The following is a 24,080-nucleotide window of genomic DNA, read 5'->3' as shown; positions in this document are numbered from 1 at the left end:
GAACAGTGTCAGTGCAAGGGAAGTGGAACAAAAGTTTCTGGATGGTTGGTGGAAGTTCAGGTGGCGGAAGTTCAGGTGGCGGTTCATGTATGGTGGTCCATGGTCGTGGAAGGCTTTGTAGGCATGTTAGTAGTTTGAATTGACATTTCTTCTGGATGGGGAGCCAGTGGGGGTTCCTCAGGTGTTGGGTGATGTAGGTCTGTTTGGACAGGTTGAAGATCAGACTGGCTCCTTAATTCTGTATCGTCTGGAGCCTTCGCCTGAGTTCGGTGGTGATAGAGGCTTGCTTGACTGTCTTTCTCGTGTTTATGGGGAGTCATTTGAAGATTCTTCGGAGCATGTCAAGAGTGAGGAAGCAGACTGAGGAGACGGTGTTGATCTGCTGTTTCATGGCAAGTTTGATGTAAACGATGACGCAGAGGTTGTGGGTCTTGTCTTTTGGTGTGGGGGTAGGTCAGAGTTCAGCAGGCCACCAGGTGTCATGGTTGCCAAACATCAGCACTTCGGTCTTGGCTGTGTTGAACTTCAGACAGTTGGTCATCATCCAGGCTGCAACGTTCTTCATGCTGCTCTGGACGTTGATCTTGGTGGTTGAGTGGTCTGCTGAGCACGAGAGGATAAGCTGGGTGTCGTCAGTGCAGGATATGATGTAGATATTGTGGGTTCTGGCGATGTCGGCTAGGGACGTCATGTAGATGTTGAAGAGGGTGGGGCTGAGAGATGAGCCTTAGGGGATGCCGCAGATCGAGCTCATGATTTCCAAGATGAATGGGAGTAGGTGGATTCTCTGCGTGCATCCTGTGAGGAAAGATGCTATCCAAGTGAATGTGTCTCGCTTGATTCCAATCTGGTGCAGTCGCTTAATGAGTGTGTGGTGGGATTCAGTTTGGAAGGTCGAGAAGGATCAGCGCTGCGGATTCTCCTCTGTCGAGTAGGGTGCAGATGTCGTCAGTGGCAACGGTTAGGGTGTTCTTGGTGCTGTGGTTGGCCCGCATACCTGATTGGGAGGAGTCTAGCAATTGGTTTCTCTCCAGGTGTTCGATGAGCTGTTGGTTGATGGCCTTCTCTAGGAGTTTGGCAGAGTACGGGAGCAGCGAGATGGGACAGTATTTCTGGAGTTTGCTGGGGTCTGCGGAGAGTTTCTTTTGGAGAGGTCTGACCTCTTTGTGTTTCCATGCGCCGGGAAAGGTAACTGTGGCGATGTACACATTGAGGATGGTGGTTAGTTGGTGGCTGATCTTGTTGCTTCCTATATTGAAGAGGCGGTGGGCAGTGGTCCGTGGGTGCTCCCGAGTGGATGGACTTCATGAGGTCTTTGGTGTCCGGTGTGGTGAGCGCTTCCCATGCGGTGAGATGTTTATCGGGGGCTTCGGTTGGCAGGAGGAGGCTGAGGAGGCCGTTGGGCTGATGCTCGAATTTCCTGTAGAAGGTGGCAATCTTGTTGTGGAAGTGATTCTAAAGATTGTCGCAGAATTTCTGTGAGGGAGGGAGCGTGTTCTGTGTGGCTGTTGGGTAAGAGAACCCTCCAATGATGGTTAAAATTTCCTTGGTGTGGTTGGCGTTGGCCTCCATGCGGTCTGCGAGGGTGAATTTTTTCTCATCTTTGAGTCATTGGTGGTATTTGTTGAGGGCCGATTTGAAGGTGGCTCGGTTTGTGATGTCTATGCTGGTACGCAATAATCTCTCTAGTGGTTTACAGCTATGTTTCACTGTGCTGAGCTCCGGTGTGTACCAGCTGGCCTATTTGGACTATCTGCATGTTTTGGCTGGTTTGATGGGTGTGACTCGGTCGGCGGCGTTGGTGATCCAGGTGTTGAAGTTTTCGACTGCCTGTTCCAGGTCAGTTGAGGGCATATGTTCACTGAGTTAGTGTCACTTTGCTCCAGTTGAAGAAGGAGGCGCTGATGGGGTTAGGGGCGGTGCAGGGAGATCCTGTAATTGTGAAGTGGATGATACAGTGGTCTGTCCAGCTGAGTTCCGTGGTGTGGCTGTATAGGACCCAGTTGCTGAACGTGAAGATAGGGTCCAGTCTGTGTCCTGCTCTGTGACCAGTTGGGTAAGGCCAATGTTGTCCATTCGTTCAAGGAGACTGGCAGAGTTAGTGTCTGTGGGTTCATCCAAGTGTAAGTTGAGGTTTCCGAGGAAGATGTAGTGCTTGGATTCAATGGCAATTGGGGCAATGAAGTCTGTGATGGCATCTCAAACGCTGGTGCATGGTCCTGGGGGTCTGTATGCGTGGTGCCTTTGATTGTTATTTTGTCGTCGTTGTGGAGTTAGAAATTAAGGTGTTCCAATACTGGTACGATGTTATCTTCGGTGGTTGTGAAGCAGATTTATTTTTTGTGAATGATGGCAATGCCCCCTCAGTGTTTGAGGGAGGGTGGGCCTGGGTTGCAGGTGAAGAGACAGTGGTGGCAGGTGAACGGTCCTGCTTTGGAGTGAGGGGATGCAAGACAGCAGTTGTTGCATCATCCGGGGTCCAAGGCTCGAAGAACTGTGGAGGAGTACCTGTGGGTGTCCGGAGGGCCAGGGTTCCTGGAGCTGTGCGTGGTCCAGTCAGAGACTGGTAGAGATGGGTTTGGATTTGGTGCAGCCGCTCTGCAGCATCCATTGGGAGGCGGGCAGTGGAAAAACAGGAGTGGGGGTGAAAAAACAGCATCTCCTGAAGAACCTGTAGCTGGATGACAAGCTGGCTGCTAATGACTGTTCAGCCCAGGGCAGGAGCAGCCCTATCAGCAGTCCAGAGTATGGCAGTAGGAAGTAGGCACAAGCTTCAGCAAGGGTTAGCTGGTAAGGAAATGAATGGATGCTACTGAATGGTGACTCCACCCCAGGGCAGGTCTCCTGTTTATATGGAGCGCTAAGACGTGACAGGCCTGGCACCTATATGGCAGCGAGACGAGGATGGGACAGTGATCTAGAGGTGCCCTTGACTGACAGGGAATGGGAGGCCTGTGTATCAGTGTGGGAAGTCTCCTGTAATGCACGCTTCAAATTAGTGCACTTTTGTGTCCTACATCGTGCCTACCTTTTGCAAAAAAGGTTGCATGGTATATATAGGATCAGATCCGGCGCTTGCCTTAGGTGCAAAGAGGCTGTGCAGATTTCCTACATATGGCCTGGGGATGCAATGGGCTGACAACATACAGGGGCATGATTACGCACTGCCTTCGGGAGGTGAAGGATGTACAAGTAGATCTTACAGTCCGCCACGGTTTGTTGCACCTCATATCATGACCTAGCAGGATTAAGGTATATTGTAAATCTGTGACAAAACTAAGGGCAGTTATCTTGTTTGGTCCACCGGCATCCCACAATATCAGTGGTCCAGAGGTCATTTATCCATTAAGCCTGTGAAGAGATTACATTGTTAGCTACACAATGGAAGACATCATTGAGGTCCTCTCACACTTTTCTTTATAAGTTTATGTGAGCTCAGCAACAGCATTTACTTACTGTAGCAGACAGACACGTTCTTACACACCAAGAGGAGGATAATAAACCAGCCTTACCTGCTCAGGGTTCTTTCGATATCCTGCAAAACAGAGAAACACAGTGAAATCAGTTTCCACTGAAGATGTTAAATTGTGGCAGTATTTTAAATGCAAGTGTTGGCAAATCTGAGATTCATTAAACATTTCTATCTCTGGTTAGAAGACATTGGTGGGGCTGCTCCCACCTCCTCTTGTACCGTCTGTAATATTCTGAACCGAGTCAAAATACAGCACGGTTTATAATATTCTGTACTTAGTCACGTGACTGCACAGTTTATTTATTTATTTTTTCACAGGATTTTATTAGAAGGTTATTTTATATACATAAAGTACAGTACCGGAACGTGAGGGTGATACAGGTAAGTTACATACGCCGTTGTGGTTACAGTTGGCGTGTCGGCAAAGAATTTCTGGTCGGGTGCGCTACTATACTGCGCTCAGACGTTTGGCGTGTCCCATTTCGGCTGTCCGATATGTCACCCTCTCGAAGAGAAGAGGTGAAAGTATGAAGCAGGAAGAAGAGTGGAAGAGAAGAAAATAGAAGAGGGTGGGGGTGGGGGGGGGGGGGGGGTAGTGCATATGTGGCAGTTGTTCTATGCCAGGCCTCCAGTGCCTGCGGTGGAATTGGACTCGGAGTTGGTAATCTATCTGTGAGGGCTAGCGTGCATCAGGTGACCATCAAGGGACTCCCACATCTCTCTCTTCGCCGTATGGTTAGGTGAGGCCCCCGCTGTGATGTTATCCCCCCCCTGAGGAAGGTGACCCAGTTGACCCAGCTCTTGAAGGACGCCTTCCCCGTGTCCTTCCAGTTCGCTAGTACTGTTTTGATTGCTGCTGTAAGTAGGAGGTCAATCAGGTCGCCGTCCCCTCTGGAGTCGAGTTTTGGGTCCATGAATGCGGTGACCAACCCCACAAAGCCTGGCTGTATGTTTTGTCCCGCTATCTTATTAGTGAATTAATTTACAACAAGGGGTGGTGATGGACAGAGTCTCTGAATTAAGCAGAGTACTCTCACCCAGTCAAGAGATCAGGGCTAGATCCAACACCGTTTTTTAGCTCATTGCACCATCCCAGTTTCAGAACCTGGCTGTATGCAAATTAATCTGTCCCTGGCCCAGTGCATCATGGGAACAGGGCAGACCAGACTACAAAAGCCAATTCTTACACTGGGAAGGAAACAAGCTTCCGGGGACCGGTTTCTGGCATTTCAGCCGTCTTCGGCCCGGCTTGCTTGAATCCTGATGGTGCAATGAGCAAGGGACTCACATCTGAGTATACCCTTCCACGCTTAGGGTGGACAAAATAATTTACAACAAGGGGTGGTGATGGACAGAGTCTCTGAATTAAGCAGAGTACTCTCACCCAGTCAAGAGATCAGGGCTAGATCCAACACCGTTTTTTAGCTCATTGCACCATCCCAGTTTCAGAACCTGGCTGTATGCAAATTAATCTGTCCCTGGCCCAGTGCATCATGGGAACAGGGCAGACCAGACTACAAAAGCCAATTCTTACACTGGGAAGGAAACAAGCTTCCGGGGACCGGTTTCTGGCATTTCAGCCGTCTTCGGCCCGGCTTGCTTGAATCCTGATGGTGCAATGAGCCCAGAATGATCTGACCTTGGAACAATCAAAGATCAGATGTGCTAGGTCGCCTCTTTCCTTGTGGCAGTTCCAGCAAAGGTCACTCTCTCTGACTCCGACCGCCGCTAGGCGGGCCGGAGTCCAATACGCTTTATGTAGTAGCCAGTATTTTGTTTGTGCTACCTGGGGGGAGACTTTGTTCCTGGACGCTGAGACCCACAGGAGGTGTTTTTCTTTCTCGCTGAACTTCCTTTTATGTAAGGATTCCCAGAACTCAACAGTTTTGGTGTTTAGGTTCGATGTTTTAGGGCTCAGAAGTTTGTATAGGTGGGCGGTTATGTGACAATGCAGTTTGTAATGTTCAGAACTGAGTCACGTGACAGCGCAGCTCATAATATTCGGAACTGAGTCACGTGACAACGCAGCTCATGATAGTCAGAACTGAGTCACGTAATTGCACAGTTTATAATATTCTGAACTGAGTCACATGACAGCGCAGTTTGTGGGACCACATGACTAAGCACAGTCTAGTATTCTGAATGAGGTCACATGACTCAGCAGTCTACAATATTCTGAATGAGGTCAAACACCACCGCCTGTGATATTATGAATGGAGAGTCACATGACACTGCATTGCCTGCTATTTTATAATCAGTGTCGCATGACTCAGCACATGGCAAATGCCACATAATACTACAAGTTGTGAATGAATTTCATTCATAAATGTGACATTTTACAAATCCCTACAAGTGACAACACAAGTACTGGAAGCAAAGCTTCCTATAGTCTGGTCTGACCATTCGATTCTCCCAATTAGGATTGTGAATCCGAGAAAGGTTCCCAGCAATCTGGAAAAGCGACCAGAGCCCATAATGACCCTAGAATGGGCACTACTGACCCACAACACTTTTAGGGATAAATTGGCCTCAATCACACCGGAATTAATGGCCGACACCCAGACAGTAGAGAATCAGGTCTCTCTGTGGATTAAGGAGGTAGTGGACTCCTTGATACCGCTGAAACCCTGTAAGAGTACTGGCCTAAATTCCATCAGCAAAATGGTTCTTACATGAACTGGCATGGTTGAAAACTGAATGAACGAGAAACAACGCCCTAAGGTTATTCTTAAAATTTCCAGGGAATAGCGCCTACCACATAACCTACCAACAAGCCCAAAAAGCATTTAGGAGGGCAATTACCCAAGAAAAAATGGTGCAGGAATCCCAATACTGGGTCGAATTGGTGTGGGAGAGCAAGAAAAAAAACTCGAGGAAATTTTGGGCCCTCCTGAACCGCACCAATCAAAACCTGACAAATTCAGGCTCAGCAAATATTCAGGAAGCGGAATGGGTAACATATCTAATGGTCCACTTTCAGGTACAAGATCATTCGGGCCACACTGGTCCACGCAGTGCATACGGCACTGGTGCTAGTGTAACATCAATCACTCCTTCAGTCCCAGCACAAGAGCCCACTGCGGAATATGTATTACCTGAAGAAAGAGGCATCAAAGCAGTGACAAAAGGGAGACAAGACGGAGCACCAGGCCCGAACTGCCTCCCACAGAGGCTGTTTAATTCAGACATTCCCTTCTGGTCCACGGAGCTAACAGCCCTTTTCAATTACACCCTGAGGACAGCAACAATCCCGGACTCATGGCGTGGTGCAATTATCCACCCTATTCACAAATCTGGCTCATGCACTGCCCCTAAAAACTACAGACTAATAGCCCTGCTGGACATAGAGGCGAAACACTATGCGGGGCTCATTCTGGAGGACCTTGGGCATTGGGTATGTGGTTCTCAAAATCCGGACCCTGTTGTTCTCCCGATATCGAGGTCCAATACCCGTGTCTCGAAACCTCAACGTACCGAGACGATTTTTGTGTCTACGAACCGATAATGATTAGGACATCATTCCTATGTATTTGCGTTACAATCGAGGGTTGCCAACACCCCTAAATCACAGTTTCCGTCCCATCCCTTAAACTCCATTTTGTGAACGGCATCCATCTTGCATCTTGCCCTCATGATAAGTCAATTAAAGGTCGAGCTTGATCCAAATAGACACGTCCACCTTTCGTGACCTTCCCCTGACCTGTCCCAACTGACTCCACTGTCTTCGGCCAAACCTGTTTAGGCAGCTCCTCGCCCAGTGGCCGAATGCGATAGCATCTATGCATAACATTCCACGAACCATTCACTACATACAGACCATGCTTTCTGCAAACATGCACCTGTTCACGTTCCTTGTTTATGGCCAGTTTTATGACTGGGTTGTACCTTTCTTTATTGAGTTTCATCGATATCTGATGGGAGTTCCAGGCCTAACTGGGTAATCTATCAACGAACTGGACATCTAAAATATGGGCTTGCTTACATGACTTCGCTCTTTGTATTATTGTAGAAATATGTATATTGCCATACCATAAACTCAAGAATTCTTGCTTGAAGCCATGTATCATGTATATAAGGAGAAGGCTGGTTCTGTAAAAACGAACAGTCTCCCAAGAACCTACTCCCCGTGTGGTGTACTTCTGGGACACGTGTTACTTGGTAGCTACCAATAAACCTTGATCTTTGACTGCGACTAGAAGACTCCGTGTTTCTGTGGTCCGGAACAAGGGAGAACTCAGAGGTCTTCGGGTGTTGTCCCCTGACGCCAGCGGGTTCCTAAAAACCCGTTACCTCAGTTGGCGCCCAACTCGGGGCGATATCAAGCGGTGACGGTCCAAGCCAGATGTTCGTGAGGAGCTTCGTGTGAAAATTCCGGAGGACGGCCAGCCACTTCAGCGACCCCTGTATGTCGACGTGGTTCCGAAGGTCTTTGCTGCGAGGTTCCCCGCGTCCCGACGGCTACGAAGGACTGCTGCCCTGACTATCGCCTTGTTTTGGACCCAGTGATCCTTGGTAGAGCGAAACGATAGACGAGTCTTCTAGCGACGTCACAGATCTTCAAATACTTCAGTTAAGTATAAGTGGAGCGTCTCCCAGTCCTTAGTTTGTCCTTAGTTTTTGGTATCCTTGAGATACGACTTGATTTGGTACTTGCAAGCCCCAAAGCCGAAGGACTCGTGTATTCACGAGAAATATCGTAACAGATAAACCTTTGAAGTTTGAAGCTAGACTAGTGAGCGAAGATGCCTGGTTTTAGCAGACTTGGAAACTTGTTTTGTCTTGGTTGTAGTAAGGACTCCCAATTGGAAGATTCTTGTCCGGTTCCTCCAATTGGAACTCCAACGTATGAACTCTATGTGAAGCACGGCGTAGGTCCTATAACATATAACGAAGTATGGATAAAATACACCCGCAGGGATGGTGTTTTAAAATGGCCCCAATATGGTAGTTTCGACTCAGAAGTTTTAGATAACTTAGAGGTCAAATTGTTCAAGAAGAAAGCCCGGCCGGCGATGTTTGACTCTTTCCGCTTATGGCGCAAAGAAGCCAAACAGAAAGAAATAAGATTAGCAAAAAAGAATAAAAGAGGTATGTCAATGGTACAAGCTGCCGTTGCATACAGAGATAACGAGGAAGAGCAGGAGAGCGAACAGATGCTTAGGAGCAAGAAACTAGCGATAGATAAATGTTACCCGATGCTGCCAGATAGAGGAAAAGGTCAAAAGGAAGGATCCGACAAAGATCCATTAATGTCCCACTTATTAAATTCTCCGCCACCCTATGCACAAAATGCCACAGCACCTCCGCAACCTTTAGTTGCACCTTTGGTAGCTGTAATACAGGCTCCTTTACAGCACTCACCGGCTACTCTTCAGCTGGCTCCTGTTTCTTTGGCACAGCCTCCTCAAGGCTCACCGATCACGTCTATTTCTCCTACCGTTCCCTCTAAAATTTCGCCTAGCGCACCTTCTAGTCTCTCTGATACTCGTTCTACGAACATTTCTGTTTCTGCTTTGCGTGACTCTGTTCTACTACCAGTTATTCCTCCACTTTCACCTTCCGTCTGGCGTAAAATGGCCAGCATTGTTACTAACTTTCCTTCACCACTTTTTCGGTCGCCTAAAACGACCCCTAACACGGAACGAAGACAATTACAAAGCCAAATGCCTGATTATCAGGAAAGGGAATCATTGAATAAGTTAGCACGAAATTGGGCTATGGATACAGCGAGATATGATGTAGAGTCTGTCATGAACGTCTTCCGTCAATGGGATGAACCAACGCAAAGATACGTCTTTGAGCAGATGTGTGTTTTCCTGTGTGAGGATTTGGAAGATAATGGTCAGAAGAGCAACCAGCAAGAGTTGTGTAGTGTGCGATTTAAATTTGGGGAGGGTATGATAGTTGGTCCCGATGTTGAAAAAGCAGTTGAGATATTATTATCACATCGAAGTACGGGTGGTAATTCTGGGTCATCCTCTGACAGTGGTACGTCTAGTAGGAAAAGAGCGAGACAGTACCCAATGAGAGAGGTTCCTCCGGTTTGGAGGGAAGGTGATGCAAACTCAGTTCCACCGGTTCTGCCTCATTTCCAGCGTGTATGGGTACATGTCCCCTGGAAAAGATCCGAAGTTTTAGCACTCAAACAGACACTACCCGATCCCCGTAAAAACCCGACTGGGTATTATAAGGAGTTGTCCCAAACTGAAAGCTCATGTATAATGAATTTAGCGGATATAGACATGTTGTTTGGGAACGTTGTTCCACATCCTTTATGGAGTAAGATACGTCATACGGATCATGACCAAGAATTAGGTGACTCATGGGCGAACATTGCGACTACAGATGCTAGACAAATCAGTGGTTTCAAGCCTGAGCCGTTAATAGCTGAACTTCCTGGTAGAATTATTGCGTACATGAAGACAATTATGCCTGATGTACGTGTAAACTGGGACAAGCTATCCGCGTGCAAGCAGAAGAAAGACGAGAATGTGTCTGACTTCTTCACGAGATTTGAGGAAACTTTCACTGACCATAGTGGTCAGGATATGGCTACCGAGGGTGGCCAAAGACTGTTTGTAGACAAATTTGTACATAATTTGCTCCCTGAACTGTGTGCTAAACTAAAAGACTCAGAAAGTGCTTGGTCTGTCTCTACGTCAGCGCAGATTCTAGCAACAGCCCAGTACTAAGAAAATAGGCGTAAAGACGAGTTAGACAAGGCAGACAAAAAGACGAAAGATTTGAAAACTAAAGTTCTTCTCCAACAGGCCTATCCGCCTCGTATGGCTAGCCAGCCCAATTATCAACAGAATCAGCAGTACTCTAGAGACGCGCAAGGAAACAAGCTTTCCCGTCAGCGTCCTACGTATGGCCCGAATCAATGTGCGTATTGCAAAGAAGAGGGTCATTTTAAAGGTAATTGTCCGGCTCTTGCACGACGTTTCAACGGTGCCCAAGGTGTAAGGGGAAGAGGTGTTCAGCATGCCTCTAGAGGTAGAGGCCGTGGAAATTTCACTCAGAATATAACTTCTTTTCCGCCTCAGAAATCCATGAATAGCTTTGATCAACAGAGTAATTCATCGTCCAAATCAGCTCAGTACTATGCTGACGACTATTACACCGAACACGACAATGAGGGTAACGATCGCTAGGACAGCCATGGACAAAGAGAGGGAGTTGTTTCAGTTCCAGTAGATCAGGATGGACCTTATGTCGAGGTAATTACCTCAGGAGTGTCAGAGCCATTTCTGCTGGATACTGGTGCTACAAAAAGTTCTATTATGCACTCAAAACTTCCTGGCGCACCTTTGTCTGGAGAAATGAATGTCTCAGTAGGCTTCTCTGGCGCCCCTGTTAGAAACCCGATCTCTAGTCCTGTTTCCCTTTCTGTTGGCCCCTGTGAATTAGAAGCACCCCTCATTCTTACAACAGGTTGCGGTGAAAATTTGTTAGGATTGGATTTGCTAAAAAGGTTGTACGCGACTTTGTACTGTTCTCCCTCGGGAGTACAGCTTACCTTAGGGAAAAAAGTCATTTCTCCAATGTACTTGTCAAAAGAAGGTATCCCAACCGAATTGTCATCACTTCCGGATATACTGTGGGCTAATGGTTCCAACGATGTAGGTCGTTTAGAGATAGCACCGTATGTCATAACTTTGAAAGCCAACGTCAGATTGCCACGTATTCCCCAATACAAAATATCTAACGAATGCGAGAAGGCCTTATTAACGATCATTTATGATTTGATCGATAAAGATGTTATCGAAGAAACAACAGGAAACATTTGTAACAGTCCAGTTTTACCAGTTTTAAAACGTACTGATCCTTCACAGCCCCCTGTGTATAGGTTTGTGATTGACCTCCGAGAAGTAAATAAGGTAGTTATACCGCAGTTTCCAGTCGTCCCCAACATTACTGCTTTATTGACAATGGTTCCATCTTCAGCAGCTTGGTTCTCGGTGATTGACCTGAAGAACGCTTTCTTCAGCGTCCCGATCGCCGAAGAGAGTAGAGACCTTTTCGGCTTCAATTTAGGAGGACGAAGCTTCCGCTTCAAATGCGCTCCTCAAGGCTACTGCGAAAGCCCATCAATATTCAGTCAGGCTCTGAAAACACAACTAGACACAATTGTACTGCCAGATGGGTCAACATTGATTCAGTACGTAGACGATCTACTGATCGCTGCAGACACTGAAGAGATTTGCAAGGAAGCTACGTTGTCGCTATTACGTCACCTATGTGACATGAAGCACAAAGTCTCCCTTTCAAAACTGCAATTTTGTCGACAAGAAGTAACCTACCTAGGTCACATCTTATCGAAGGAGGGAAGGAGACTGACACCAGAAAGAATACAGGCGATCACAAAACTAAGTGCCCCAAGGACACAGAGAGGTGTTCGAGCTTTTTTTGGGCATTACATCGTACTGTAGACAATGGATACCGAATTTCTCACTACTAGCCAAACCCTTACTGTCACTACTCCGCAAAGACACGCCTAAGCCTATGCCTTGGTCTAAAGATTGTCAGACGAGTTTCCACGAGTTGCGCGATGCATTGTGTTCGGCGCCTGTGTTGGGAAACCCCAACTACAGTAAGCCTTTTACATTGTATGTCCACGAAAAAGAAGGTTGTGCATTATCAGTCTTAATGCAACTCTTTGGGGACAAACAGCGCCCATGCGCGTATTTTTCGGCAACTCTGGATCCAGTGGCTAAGGCACTGCCAAGTTGTCTAAGAGCAACAGCCACAGCAGCTGTCTGCATTCGACAGTCTGCTGGATTAGTCATGAATAACACTTTGATCGTTATGGTTCCGCATGCAGTAGACATTTTGCTAAATAGGACAAAGACACAACACCTTACTAGCGCTCGACTATCCAGTTACGAACTTACCCTGCTAGCAAGTCACATCCATATAAAGAGGTGTGATACACTCAACCCCGCTACGTTATTACCCATCCCGACAGAGACAGACAAGATTGACAAACATGACTGCTGTTTCAGGACCGAGGAAGAGACAAAAGGGAGAGTAGACTTACAAGACACTCCCCTTCCCGAATGCAATGATACTCTTTGGGTTGATGGTTCATGTTTCAAGCTGCCGAATGGTGATACGACTACAGCATATGCCGTAACGACGTTACACACCATTGTAGAGACTGCACGCATTTCCCACAGTTCTGCACAAGCTGCAGAGTTGATAGCGCTTACTAGAGCATGTGTGCTGGCGAAAGGAAGGCGAGTGAATGTGTACACTGACAGCCAATATGCCTTTGGTGTGGCTCACAGTTTTGGGAGATTATGGCGTGAACGTGGGTTCCTTACGTCCCATGGTGCAAAGATACAACATGGCCAGCTAGTCAATGAGCTCCTTGAGTCACTCACCTTGCCCCTACAAGTCGCCATTATAAAATGCAGTGCACACAAAAAGATTCAGGATGATGTTGGCCGTGGGAATGCATTTGCAGATGAGGTTGCGAAAGAAACTGCAAGGAACACAATGAGTCGGATGTATGTTATGGGTCCCGCTGGATGGATTGCTGATATGGGAATGTGTGAGGACACCATTGAAAGCGTAAAATCGATACAAGGCGAGGCCACTGAGAACGAGATGAATGAATGGAGAGAAAGCACAGGTAGATTGGATGCGAATGGTTGTTGGGTCGAATTATCGGAACACCAGCGATGGCTATTACCTAATGCATACGTACTTGCAGTGGTAACGATGGCTCACGGAATGGCACACATCAGTTCGAGAGGAATATGTAAACTATTGGCCCCAGTATGGCAGAATAGCAATATCCCAAAATGTGCAAAGAATGTGGTCGAAAAGTGTATGGTATGTTTGAAGTACAATCCCGGTAGGGGAACGCCAACTCCAGCTGGTCATTTTGCGCCTCCAACGTACCCGTTCGAGGTTTTGCAGCTCGATTTCATCCACATGGAGAGGTGCAACAATCTGAAATACGTTCTCGTTGTTGTTTGCGCCTTTTCGAGGTGGGTGGAAGCGTACCCCCTTAAGGACAATACCGCCTTATCAACTGCCAAAGCCCTTGTCAAAGAGTTCTTCCCTAGGTTCGGTATGCCTAGAATTGTCTGGAGTGATAACGGAAGTGAATTCGTAGGATGCGTGATGAAGAGAGTGTGTGAGTGTTTAGGGATCCACCAAAAATTCCACTCTGCAAATCACCCCCAATTAGCTGGATTAGTAGAGTGCTACAATGGCACTCTAAAACTCAAACTAGCCAAGATCCAAGCCAGTACAGGTCTTAAATGGCCTGACGCCCTGCCTCTAGCACTTTTGTCAACCAGGACGACTGTCCACTCCAGGTTAGGACTTAGCCCCCACGAGATTGTGTTTGGCCGCCCAGCCAATGTCTGGGGCGTGCCAAGACCCAAGAAACTAAGCGAGATAGAACACCCCGTACTGCTTGACTATTTGTGCGAATTGACAACTAAATTGCGTGTTTTACACCAACAGGTTCACAGTTCTTCTCCACCAGCCTCTGACGATCCAGGTCACCTCATCGAACCCGGTTCGTGGGTTTTGTTGCGGAATTTTCAGCGCACCAACAACGGACAACTGAGGTGGACCGGACAGCACCTAGTACTACTTTCAACAAGATCTGCTGTGCGAGTGGAAGGCAAGAAGAACTGGGTACATGGGACCCACTGCAAACGGGTCCCTCTACCCCTTCCATACGACCGGTGGGTCAACAAAGGACTTGCCGACTCTGAGACAGAATCCGTACCTCGCTTCATCCCTTTCAGCGATGCCCGTTTGAAAGAAACTAGTACCGAAAAGGAGAGTGATCAAATTTTGCAAGGACTTGTGTCACCATCTGTGCAATTGGACACTACTGAACCTGAAACGCTGTTTGAAGATCACACCGTACCTGGGAAACGATGATACAACCTGCGATCTAGACAAAAGAACTAATAAAAGTGTGATCTAATGTAATTTCCTTTTTCCCCTAAGAACTATTTTTGGATTTTCAGCTCTCTCGTCCCAAGGGAACTAGCTAATTTTTGATTTTTCGAACCGCCATCCGGTTCTGCTGCTAGGGTCGCGGTTGAAGTCTGGGGAGTGCAACTGGGAAGTTCTAGGTCCACGGTTCTGATTGGTCCACGGGAGTTACCCCGGACTGAGCAGAGCGCGCTCCCTGGGAGAATCAATCAACCACCGCGGGCAGCAACTAGAGGATGGAGTTTCCAAGGGTAGAGAGACCTGTCAGGCTCACGAACTTCAGAAAACAGTTATGCACGATACTGTCCAGAAGAAGATTCCTGATACTATGTGTTTTAATGTTATGTAGCATACTTATGTTTTTTACTAGTTATACGCTATTCGTTTTTAAAGTTACCTTTTCGAATGACACCCAGTCACCACCTCCTCCCACTATTTCTCCACACTACTTTCACCCTTTACCTGAACACGAGTCTGCCCGAAGACTCGAATTTACAAACAACTCTTTCATTCAGCTTCTACACCAACACCAGTCCATAATGAACACGTCAAACTGTTGGATATGCGGACTTATGCCACACACAACCGATAAGGGGATCCCATACTTCATTTTGCCATTCAGCTACTATGGTTCTCTGTGGGCTTTCCAGACCATGTTCTTATTCGCCCTAGAACCGTACCCGACCCGTTCCGCTGCGAGCGACTCCAGCAACAAGGCACTAATTGCAGGGATAAGGAACATGAGTAGGGATATCGACATATATCAGACAATGCCCAAAGAAGAACTGAGTCCCTACACCCGTTGGAACGTGACCAAACATGGGGTTTACCTGGTCAAGAGCCAGGCAGCACAGAAATCTCGCCCAGTTTGGATAGTTCCCCACCGAGGTCACTTATGCTTACAGGGTATTGGTAGAAACCCCACAGCACAGTTGGGAAAGAGCGTTTGCACGGAAACATATGTATTTGCTTCCCGAACTTCCCCTATACTGTTGGCAGCCAAAGGCACGTATTTCGTTTGCCACGACCAAGCCTACACGTGGTTGCCCCCTGATTTCTCAGGTATATGTTTTATTTCATTTCTGCTACCTCCTACCTACACGGCCCGAGCAGATTACCATCGGACAAGGACAGCTAGAGGTGTCGTGAGTAAAGACGACACCGCGGGTCAGGAATTCGCTGACTTCGCAAAGGGTTTTCTGCCATTTTGGGGGCCCATGGCGAACAGCAGAAATATTCGACAGTTAGCGAGGATAGTTGAATCCGCCGTGATTACTACGGCCGGAGCCCTTGGCAATTTGACAACAGAGCTTCAGTCGGATCGACTTATGACCCTTCAGAACCGAATTGCCTTAGACATCATACTCGCCGATCGTGGTGGTGTGTGTAGAGTCATCCAATCCAGTTGCTGCATTTTCATCCCTGATAACGCACCGACAGTATACCAGGCCATCAACTGCACGAAATATCTGGTTCCCTTCACATTGAGAAAGGGGATTGGTCCCTGCTGGGGTGGTTCTGGGAACTGATCACTGCCTGGGGATGGAAAACTTTGATTTTCATTGGGATGATCTTGGCACTTCTGTTCATGTTTTGCTTGTGTATACAGTGTGCTCCTGCACTATGTGGCCTCTGTGCTACCTCGTGTGTACGGAAGCCTGTGTCGCAGGACGAGCTGAGTAACAGAATGATGCTACAGCAACATCTCCACGAATTTCTTCATACCGATTTGGACTCAGATTAGCATGAGTTATTGCCTTATATGAGGGCAAAAGGAGGGTCTGTGGTTCTCAAAATTCGGACCCTGTTGTTCTCCCGATATCGAGGTCCAATACCCGTGTCTCGAAACCTCAACGTACCGAGACGATTTTTGTGTCTACGAACCGATAATGATTAGGACATCATTCCTATGTATTTGCGTTACAATCGAGGGTTGCCAACACCCCTAAATCACAGTTTCCGTCCCATCCCTTAAACTCCATTTTGTGAACGGCATCCATCTTGCATCTTGCCCTCATGATAAGTCAATTAAAGGTCGAGCTTGATCCAAATAGACACGTCCACCTTTCGTGACCTTCCCCTGACCTGTCCCAACTGACTCCACGGTCTTCGGCCAAACCTGTTTAGGCAGCTCCTCGCCCAGTGGCCGAATGCGATAGCATCTATGCATAACATTCCACGAACCATTCACTACATACAGACCATGCTTTCTGCAAACATGCACCTGTTCACGTTCCTTGTTTATGGCCAGTTTTATGACTGGGTTGTACCTTTCTTTATTGAGTTTCATCGATATCTGATGGGAGTTCCAGGCCTAACTGGGTAATCTATCAACGAACTGGACATCTAAAATATGGGCTTGCTTACATGACTTCGCTCTTTGTATTATTGTAGAAATATGTATATTGCCATACCATAAACTCAAGAATTCTTGCTTGAAGCCATGTATCATGTATATAAGGAGAAGGCTGGTTCTGTAAAAACGAACAGTCTCCCAAGAACCTACTCCCCGTGTGGTGTACTTCTGGGACACGTGTTACTTGGTAGCTACCAATAAACCTTGATCTTTGACTGCGACTAGAAGACTCCGTGTTTCTGTGGTCCGGAACAAGGGAGAACTCAGAGGTCTTCGGGTGTTGTCCCCTGACGCCAGCGGGTTCCTAAAAACCCGTTACCTCAGGTAAAGGACCAAAACCTGATTCCATTGAACCAAACAGGGTTTGTTTCCAACTCTGGAACCATGACAAACTTATTAGCAGTTTCCACCATTATCGATAAAGCCATTTTAACATCTAGGACATCACTTTGCTGCTTCGTCGACTTCAAAGCTGCATTTGACAGGGTTCCCAGGGCGCTACTCTGGGAAAAATTGAGGCAGTGGGGAATTCCAGACAAAATCCTGAATCCCATTATCCAACTGCACACTAACACCTGGGTTCGACTGAAGCTAGGGTCCGGCACGCATCTCTCGCGAAAAATCATGACCTCAAGAGGAGTTAAGCAGGGATGCGTGCTGGCCCCCCTTCTCTTCAACCTTTTCATGGCAGACCTGTCAAGCACCCTAGATAAAGTAAACAGCCACCCGCCCAAAGTAGGAGGCACGGCATTATGCAACCTTTTATATGCTGATGACCTGGCCCTGTTCAGCCTCACAAGGGTAGGGTTACAAAGGCTCCTTGACTCATTGATGCAATACACGATAATAAATCAACTAGAAGTCAACATGAAAAAGACTCTGATTGTTCCCTTTGGCAAGAAACGTTATGGAGGTGGTGGCTGGTCTCTAAACAAAATAAGTCTCAGCACTGGCCAATCATACAAATACCTAGGCGTCCATCTGGATTCCAGGGGTAATTTTGTAAAGCAGAGTAATGTGATTGCAGCCAAAGCCATGGCACTAATGATATCATTGCCCAAGCTGTCGGCGAAACTCTCGGGCCCAACCTGTTCCCCTCTTTTAGAAGTCCTAAGAGCAAAGATCGGCCCCACATTATCATATGGTATAGAGACCTTCAAAGGTAAAATGCACACTGTCTTAAATAAACACACAACAAAAATTTACAAAAAAGTACTCCATCTGCCAAGCTCTGCATCCCCAGCACAGATTAGATTAGAGTTGGGGCTAACAAACTACGATGCCCAGAACCCCGGTACATATCTCAAGTTCTGCCACAAACTAAGAAAGTGAAGACTGAGTCGAGTAGGCAGTAACGACGGTGCTTCCTTCACGTCATTCAGTGACGTATTCGCTCCTCTGGTGAAGTTAGAATCAGATGCTTAAGACGAGATAGGTGAACAGCCATTACTTCATCTACTTTAGGTTATTGCAGTGCAAAGCCTTGTGACCTCCGGCTGGGGGTCCTGGATAAATATGTGCAACGCTTGGTCCTGAAGATGGTCCGATGGATTGATTTACCAACAAAGGACCGAAACGTCGACGCTTGACAACGTTTTGCTCATTGTTGTATCATCATTTGATTTCTAAATGATTGTACTGTGAAAAGTTTTTCTCGTACATGGTATTTGTTTTACATGTATACAGCAAAAGTTGCCATACTACTCAGACTTACATCTGTCAATATAGTAGTATTCTGGTTGCCATATTCCACATATTTGTGTGTAAAAAGAATAATTGGAAAAATAAAAAACAGTTTAAATCTGTTTTTTCCTTGCTTCTCTTGAACAATTGATCACTATGGTGGCAAATTATTGAATTTATTAAATTGTGATTGATCGAATCCTATAGGGACAATTTTGTTTGTTGTTACTGATTATACCCAGTCCCTCTGGGAATATTGGGTGGCTCTATTTTTGTAAACAAACTAAGACAGGCTGAACCTGGCACACTAGAATTTCTAGTCTGGAAAGAAATTTATGAGAGTAACCCAGGAGGATCATTTGGCTGTCTTTTGAAGGATTATATCCACCAGATGTCAGCCGCTGACCTCTGGGCCCTCAATCCTAGCCAGTGTGCCTTTAAAAATACAATTAAAAAATGTGTGAGATCGATATCTCTCGCTATTGATAAAGCCCTTCGCACGAAACGCAGCCATTCTTGGGCAGTAGTTAAATCCTACAAACAAGTATCTGCAGCCACGTAGTTATCCACCACTTTTTCACTCCATTTAAAACGCTGCTTCACCGCCCTAAGAATGGGGGACTGGCGCTTTCTTCAAAATCTACCCATCTGGCGCCGTACGGAGGAGAACACAACCTGTAGAGGATGTGGGTTAGCGATAGAATCAATTATGCACGTGGTCTACATCTGCCCTACCTTTAATTCTCAACGCAGGTGCATGCTTAGGTCAGAATGGAACAGGTTGGGGGTTCGGACCTGCAGGCATGCCATCATTGCCGCTCTGTGCACGGACAATACTGTTTTAAATATAAAATTTGCCAAATTTATTCAACAAGCGTATCGCTGCCTTAACACCAAGAAAACTGCCACGGCATTGCCACTGACTTTTTATACTGATCAATGTACTGTAACAGAATCCCCACCGACCAGGAGGGTAACAACACCAATCGAAACCCTGTCGCATGTACCCTTTATGGTTTGATTTTATAATCGAATACGATGGGAGATGTTTGAGACACGCCAGGTCATCTTTTATAAAACAGCTTAAATTCTTATTTGTTTTTATGCTATTTATGTCTGAACGGGTTTCTCTTTTAAATCTTTTCTCTCACAAAACTGTACATAATGTGATTTGGGAAAAACTTTTAAAGATATTGTTTTATATCTAAATAAAGATACTTGAATTGAAAACTGAATGTAAACACCTCGAATGCTGCTGAAGGGGGAACTATCAGAAAGAAAATAAACTGAAATACTTATAAGCACTCAAGTTCTATCATCAGCAAATTAGGAGAGTACGGAGGGAGTTCTACATTGAGCAAATCGAAACAGTTAAAAACTCCCCTAAGAACATAATTGGTGTTGTTAAACAACTTACCTCCCTAGAACGTGTCGCAGCATACTGCCTGCTTCTGCAGACTACTCTAATAAAGTAGCTGTTTTTTTCTTGGAAAAGATAGAGAAAATATATGCTACCTTCCCTGATAGTAGCAGGACTTACATCTTTGCTCTACCTAAAAAGGACTTATGGTTTGAGGATAGGTTTACTTTTCATCCTCCTGAGGAAAGAGACGTTATAAAGCTGTTGGAAGTAGTTAAATATGGGTCCCCCCTGTATCTGATCCCCACCGAGATTACTACAACTAGGGAAAGAAGCCATTGTATCGGTTCTTCCAAACTGCTGAAGATGTCCTTCAGCTTGGGGCAGGTTTCTAGCAACTGGAAACACGCCATGGTGGTGCCACTGCTAAAGATACCATCTTTAGATTCAGCGCTCCCGGAAAAACTAAGACCTGTATCTTTGCTTCCCTATTTTGCGAAAATTGCGGAGAAACACATGAATATTCAGCGGACTACGTTTATGGAAGAAAAACAGGTTCTCCACGACACCCAGTCTGGTTTCAGGGCGCTTCACAGCACTGAATCGGCCTTACTTCTGGCTTCTGAGGCCTTAAAAATTGCAGATGATGAGGGAAGGACAACAGCACTGATTTTCCTGGATCTGAGTGCAGCTATGAGCTTTGACCAGTAGTGCGCAGCTTTAAATAAACTCAGATAAACACGAACTATGAGCTGCTATCTGCATTGTGCAGCTTTTAATAAACTGACAAACATGAACAATGAGCTGCTAATTGCAGTGCGCGGCTTTACATAAACTCTGATAAACATGAGGTATGAGCTTCTACCTGCAGTGCACAGCTTTAAATAACCTCTAATAAACATGAGCAGCTATGAGCTGCCTGTAGTGCACGGCTTTTAATAAACTCTGATAAACATGAGCTATGAGCTTCTACCTGCAGTGCACAGCTTTAAATAAACTCTGATAAACATGAGCTATGAGCTGCTGCCTGTAGTGCCCAGTTTTTAATAACCTGATAAATATGAACTATGAGCTGCTGCCTGTAGTGCACAGTTTTTAATAAACTGATGAATATGAACTATGAGCTGCTGCCTGTAGTGCCCGGCTTTTAATAAACTCTGATAAACATGAACTATGAGCTGCTACCTGCAGTGCAAAGAGATACAAAAGGGGTTGATGGACGGAGCGTTTGAGCAAATCAAACACTCACCCCCAGTCAACTGATCTGGGTTTAATCCATCACCATTCTTTAGCTCACTCCGCCACCCCAGTTCAGACAAGGCCATATGCAAATCAGTCTGCCCCTGTGCCTAATGGGAACCAGCCCGAACTGCCGAGCCATGTCTTCCCTGGACCGGAAACAAGCATCCTGGGACTGGTTTCGGGTTCATAAGCCTCATCAGCCAGGCTATCTTGAATCCAGTGGCAAAGTGAGCAAGGGACTCACGTCTGAGCATACCCTGCAGTGCAAGGCTTTTAATAACTTCTAATAAACACGAACTACGAGCTGCTGCCTGTAGAGCGCTGCTTTAAATAAACTGTTATTAACATGAGCTATGAGCTGCTGCCTGTAGTGCGCGGCTTTTAATAACCTCTAATAAACATGAACTATGAACTGCTGCCGGGGGGCGTGCCCAAGCCGCGGACTAAGATGGCCGCACGGCATTGAAGCTCTGCCAGCCTTTCCAGCCATGTAGCTACTATCCCCCTTAAATATGGTGCTGATCGCCACGTGCCTGCCACCACTCAATCCCTGAGCGTGTACTGTGCTCGGAAAACCTACTCGCTGGCAAAATGGTGCAGATGTTGCAGAGCTCTTCACCGTGAGGTGAGCGGCAATTGGAGTGAGTAATGGCGGCGGCCGCGACCTGTACCAGCTGGCATGAATAGGAGGAGGGGATGCTCGACAACTGCTGCCAGACGAGACGGGGAGCTCACGAGTACGGTGAGTGCGCCGGCCACGAGGCCTATGACCACACTGCCATTCCTACACCTGAACTCTGCATAGACCGAGCCGGGCCACGTTTGGCTGCCCGCAGTTCGCGTAGTGAGCCCATTCATACTCCCTTAGGCCCCACGGGGACATGGCTCGTGGGTGAGCCCGGGAGGCGACCACCTGGTCGCTCGCAGGCTCACAGCTAAGGATTGGCTGGGAGCACCTCGTGGTCCCACAACCCGGTCGCCTCCCCATCCACAGATGCCGCCGCGCTGCCAGCCGGGCACTGCTACTGGGCCTCCTGATCGTCTGCAACCCGCACACCCGGACTCGCCTATGTTACTGCTGCTGCTTGCTCTCCTCACCGACAGTGCACGCAACGCGCCTCAACAAGGGGCCTCATCTCGCCTCAAGGGCCCATTACTCATTCCCTTCCAGCACGTTGCTCACTCCTGTGGGACTCTCGCAGAGGGTGCTTCTGCCTGTGGCGCCCGCCATTATTAACTCTGCTGGGCAGATGATGCACACGGTTGCCCCCACGGAGCTCTAGCTGCTACCCACAAGTGGCGGATTTTGCATAGAGACGGCCCGCATTACTTGCTCCCTGGGTGCTGACCCAGGTGCTCCCTCATTTCTGTTCTGGGTTTCTTCCAAGGAGTGCTGCGCTCCAGGCCCTGCCTTCGGATTGTAGTTTTATCTAGAGCCGTCCCATTGCCACTCAATCTACTCCATAACTGTGCGGCATGGGCTGCAAAGACCCTAAACAAAAGACCCTTCCCTTCGAGAAACTTGTGGAGTCGGTCCCTGAGGGTGGATCAGGCATGGCGGAGGGCGGAAAAGAGACGGAGCGGCCTGACCACTCCTCGGCCCTGGCTACCTCACTGTTACAGGAGAATGAGAGCTGGTTTCAGAACCCTTGATGGTAGATTTGACGCTCTTGACAAGAATGTCGCTGATCTGGGAGCTAAAATCCAGGTGTATGACAGGCGATTGGATGTCGCAGAAGCCCGCATATCTGACATCAAAGATGGCACTGCGCAATCCCTCAAAAGGTTTGAGCGCGTGAACGCATCCTCAAAGACGTTGCAATTAAAAATGAAGACCTGGAAGCTTGTAGTCGACGGAACAATATTCGCATTTTGGGCGTTCAAGTCCACTGCCACTGGCCACCTGGACATCTTTGTAGAGACACTGTTGGCTGATATGTTCGGGAGAGACTCCTTCAATCCTGGATTCGTGATAGAGCGGGCCCAACTCACGCTGTGCCCCGGCCCAAGCCAGGATGCCCGCCAAGACCCATCATTGCACGTGTTATAAACTTTAGGAACGAGGGGACACTACATGGCAGGGCTCCAAACTATTGCTCGACCCGGATTTCACTATCATGGTTCAGGAGTCCCGCCGCATGTATAAGGGAGTTAAAGCCACCCTCAGGAACCTCCGCGTAAAATACGGCTTGTTGTACCCCACCAGATTGTGAGTGGAAGTCAACGGCAGGGCCTGCGTCTTTGACAGCCCCGCGGCGGTTCAGGAATTCTGCTGCACGTACAAGGAAAACAATCAGGCGGTTGCGGACAGTATTAAACCCTCCTCCGCCACACAGCGGCTCTGATGCTAGCATGGAGCTTTTCTCAGGGCCAGGCTCTAGTGGATCCATACATGTAGCGCCTTCTCCATTAGTTCATGAGAATTTTGGGATAATACTATTCATCATTTAATGCTTCATGTAGCTGGTTGTCTGGCGTGGCGTTGCCACTCTCCCTTGGTGTACACCGTGGTTTTGTTTTATACTACGCGGATGTACCTTTCCGGATTTTTTTCACTTCTCTGTTAAATCGATTGGTAATCTTGGTATCTTTGTCAAGTTTGGATATGCCTTACTTGTTTGGGAATGAGGTTCGGTGGGGTGGGGACAAATGCTATTGCACAGACATGTTTTGTTCTTCACATGTCGGTTTACTGTCATGGTCTACATTGAATTGCTGCCAAATGCATAGGTCATGCATGCCAAGACCACCAGATGGCCCAGCTAGGTAGTGTTGACGGTCCCTGATGCCATGGAATGTTAATGGCCTTAATAATAATCATAAGAAAAGGCACGTTATACATGATCTGCTATGACATAACGTCGATATTGTCTTTTTGCAAGAAATGCACTTACCCACATCTGACTCCGCCCGCTTTGCCTCGAGCTGGAGTGTGCAAAGATATTTCCCCAATTTACACAATTACGCTAGGGGCACAGCTATTCTCATACACAAACAGG

General features: G+C 47.2%; 1 protein-coding gene across 1 annotated transcript in view; it reads right to left on the bottom strand.

Annotated features, from left to right (window-relative positions):
- The window catches only part of LOC144754188 (E3 ubiquitin-protein ligase TRIM39-like), a 174,323-nt gene that overhangs the window by 70,652 nt on the left and 79,591 nt on the right, over positions 1-24,080 (bottom strand). Inside the window, exon 3 of the mRNA XM_078641771.1 lies at positions 3,513-3,535. Within this exon, the coding sequence (XP_078497897.1) occupies positions 3,513-3,535 (23 nt within the window). The remainder of the gene's footprint in view (positions 1-3,512; positions 3,536-24,080) is intronic.

This window comes from Lissotriton helveticus, chromosome 5_1, assembly GCF_964261635.1.
Source record: "Lissotriton helveticus chromosome 5_1, aLisHel1.1, whole genome shotgun sequence".
Taxonomy (NCBI): domain Eukaryota; kingdom Metazoa; phylum Chordata; class Amphibia; order Caudata; family Salamandridae; genus Lissotriton; species Lissotriton helveticus.
Note: the sequence above shows the minus strand (reverse complement) of the source record. Positions and strands in the feature narration are given on the sequence as shown.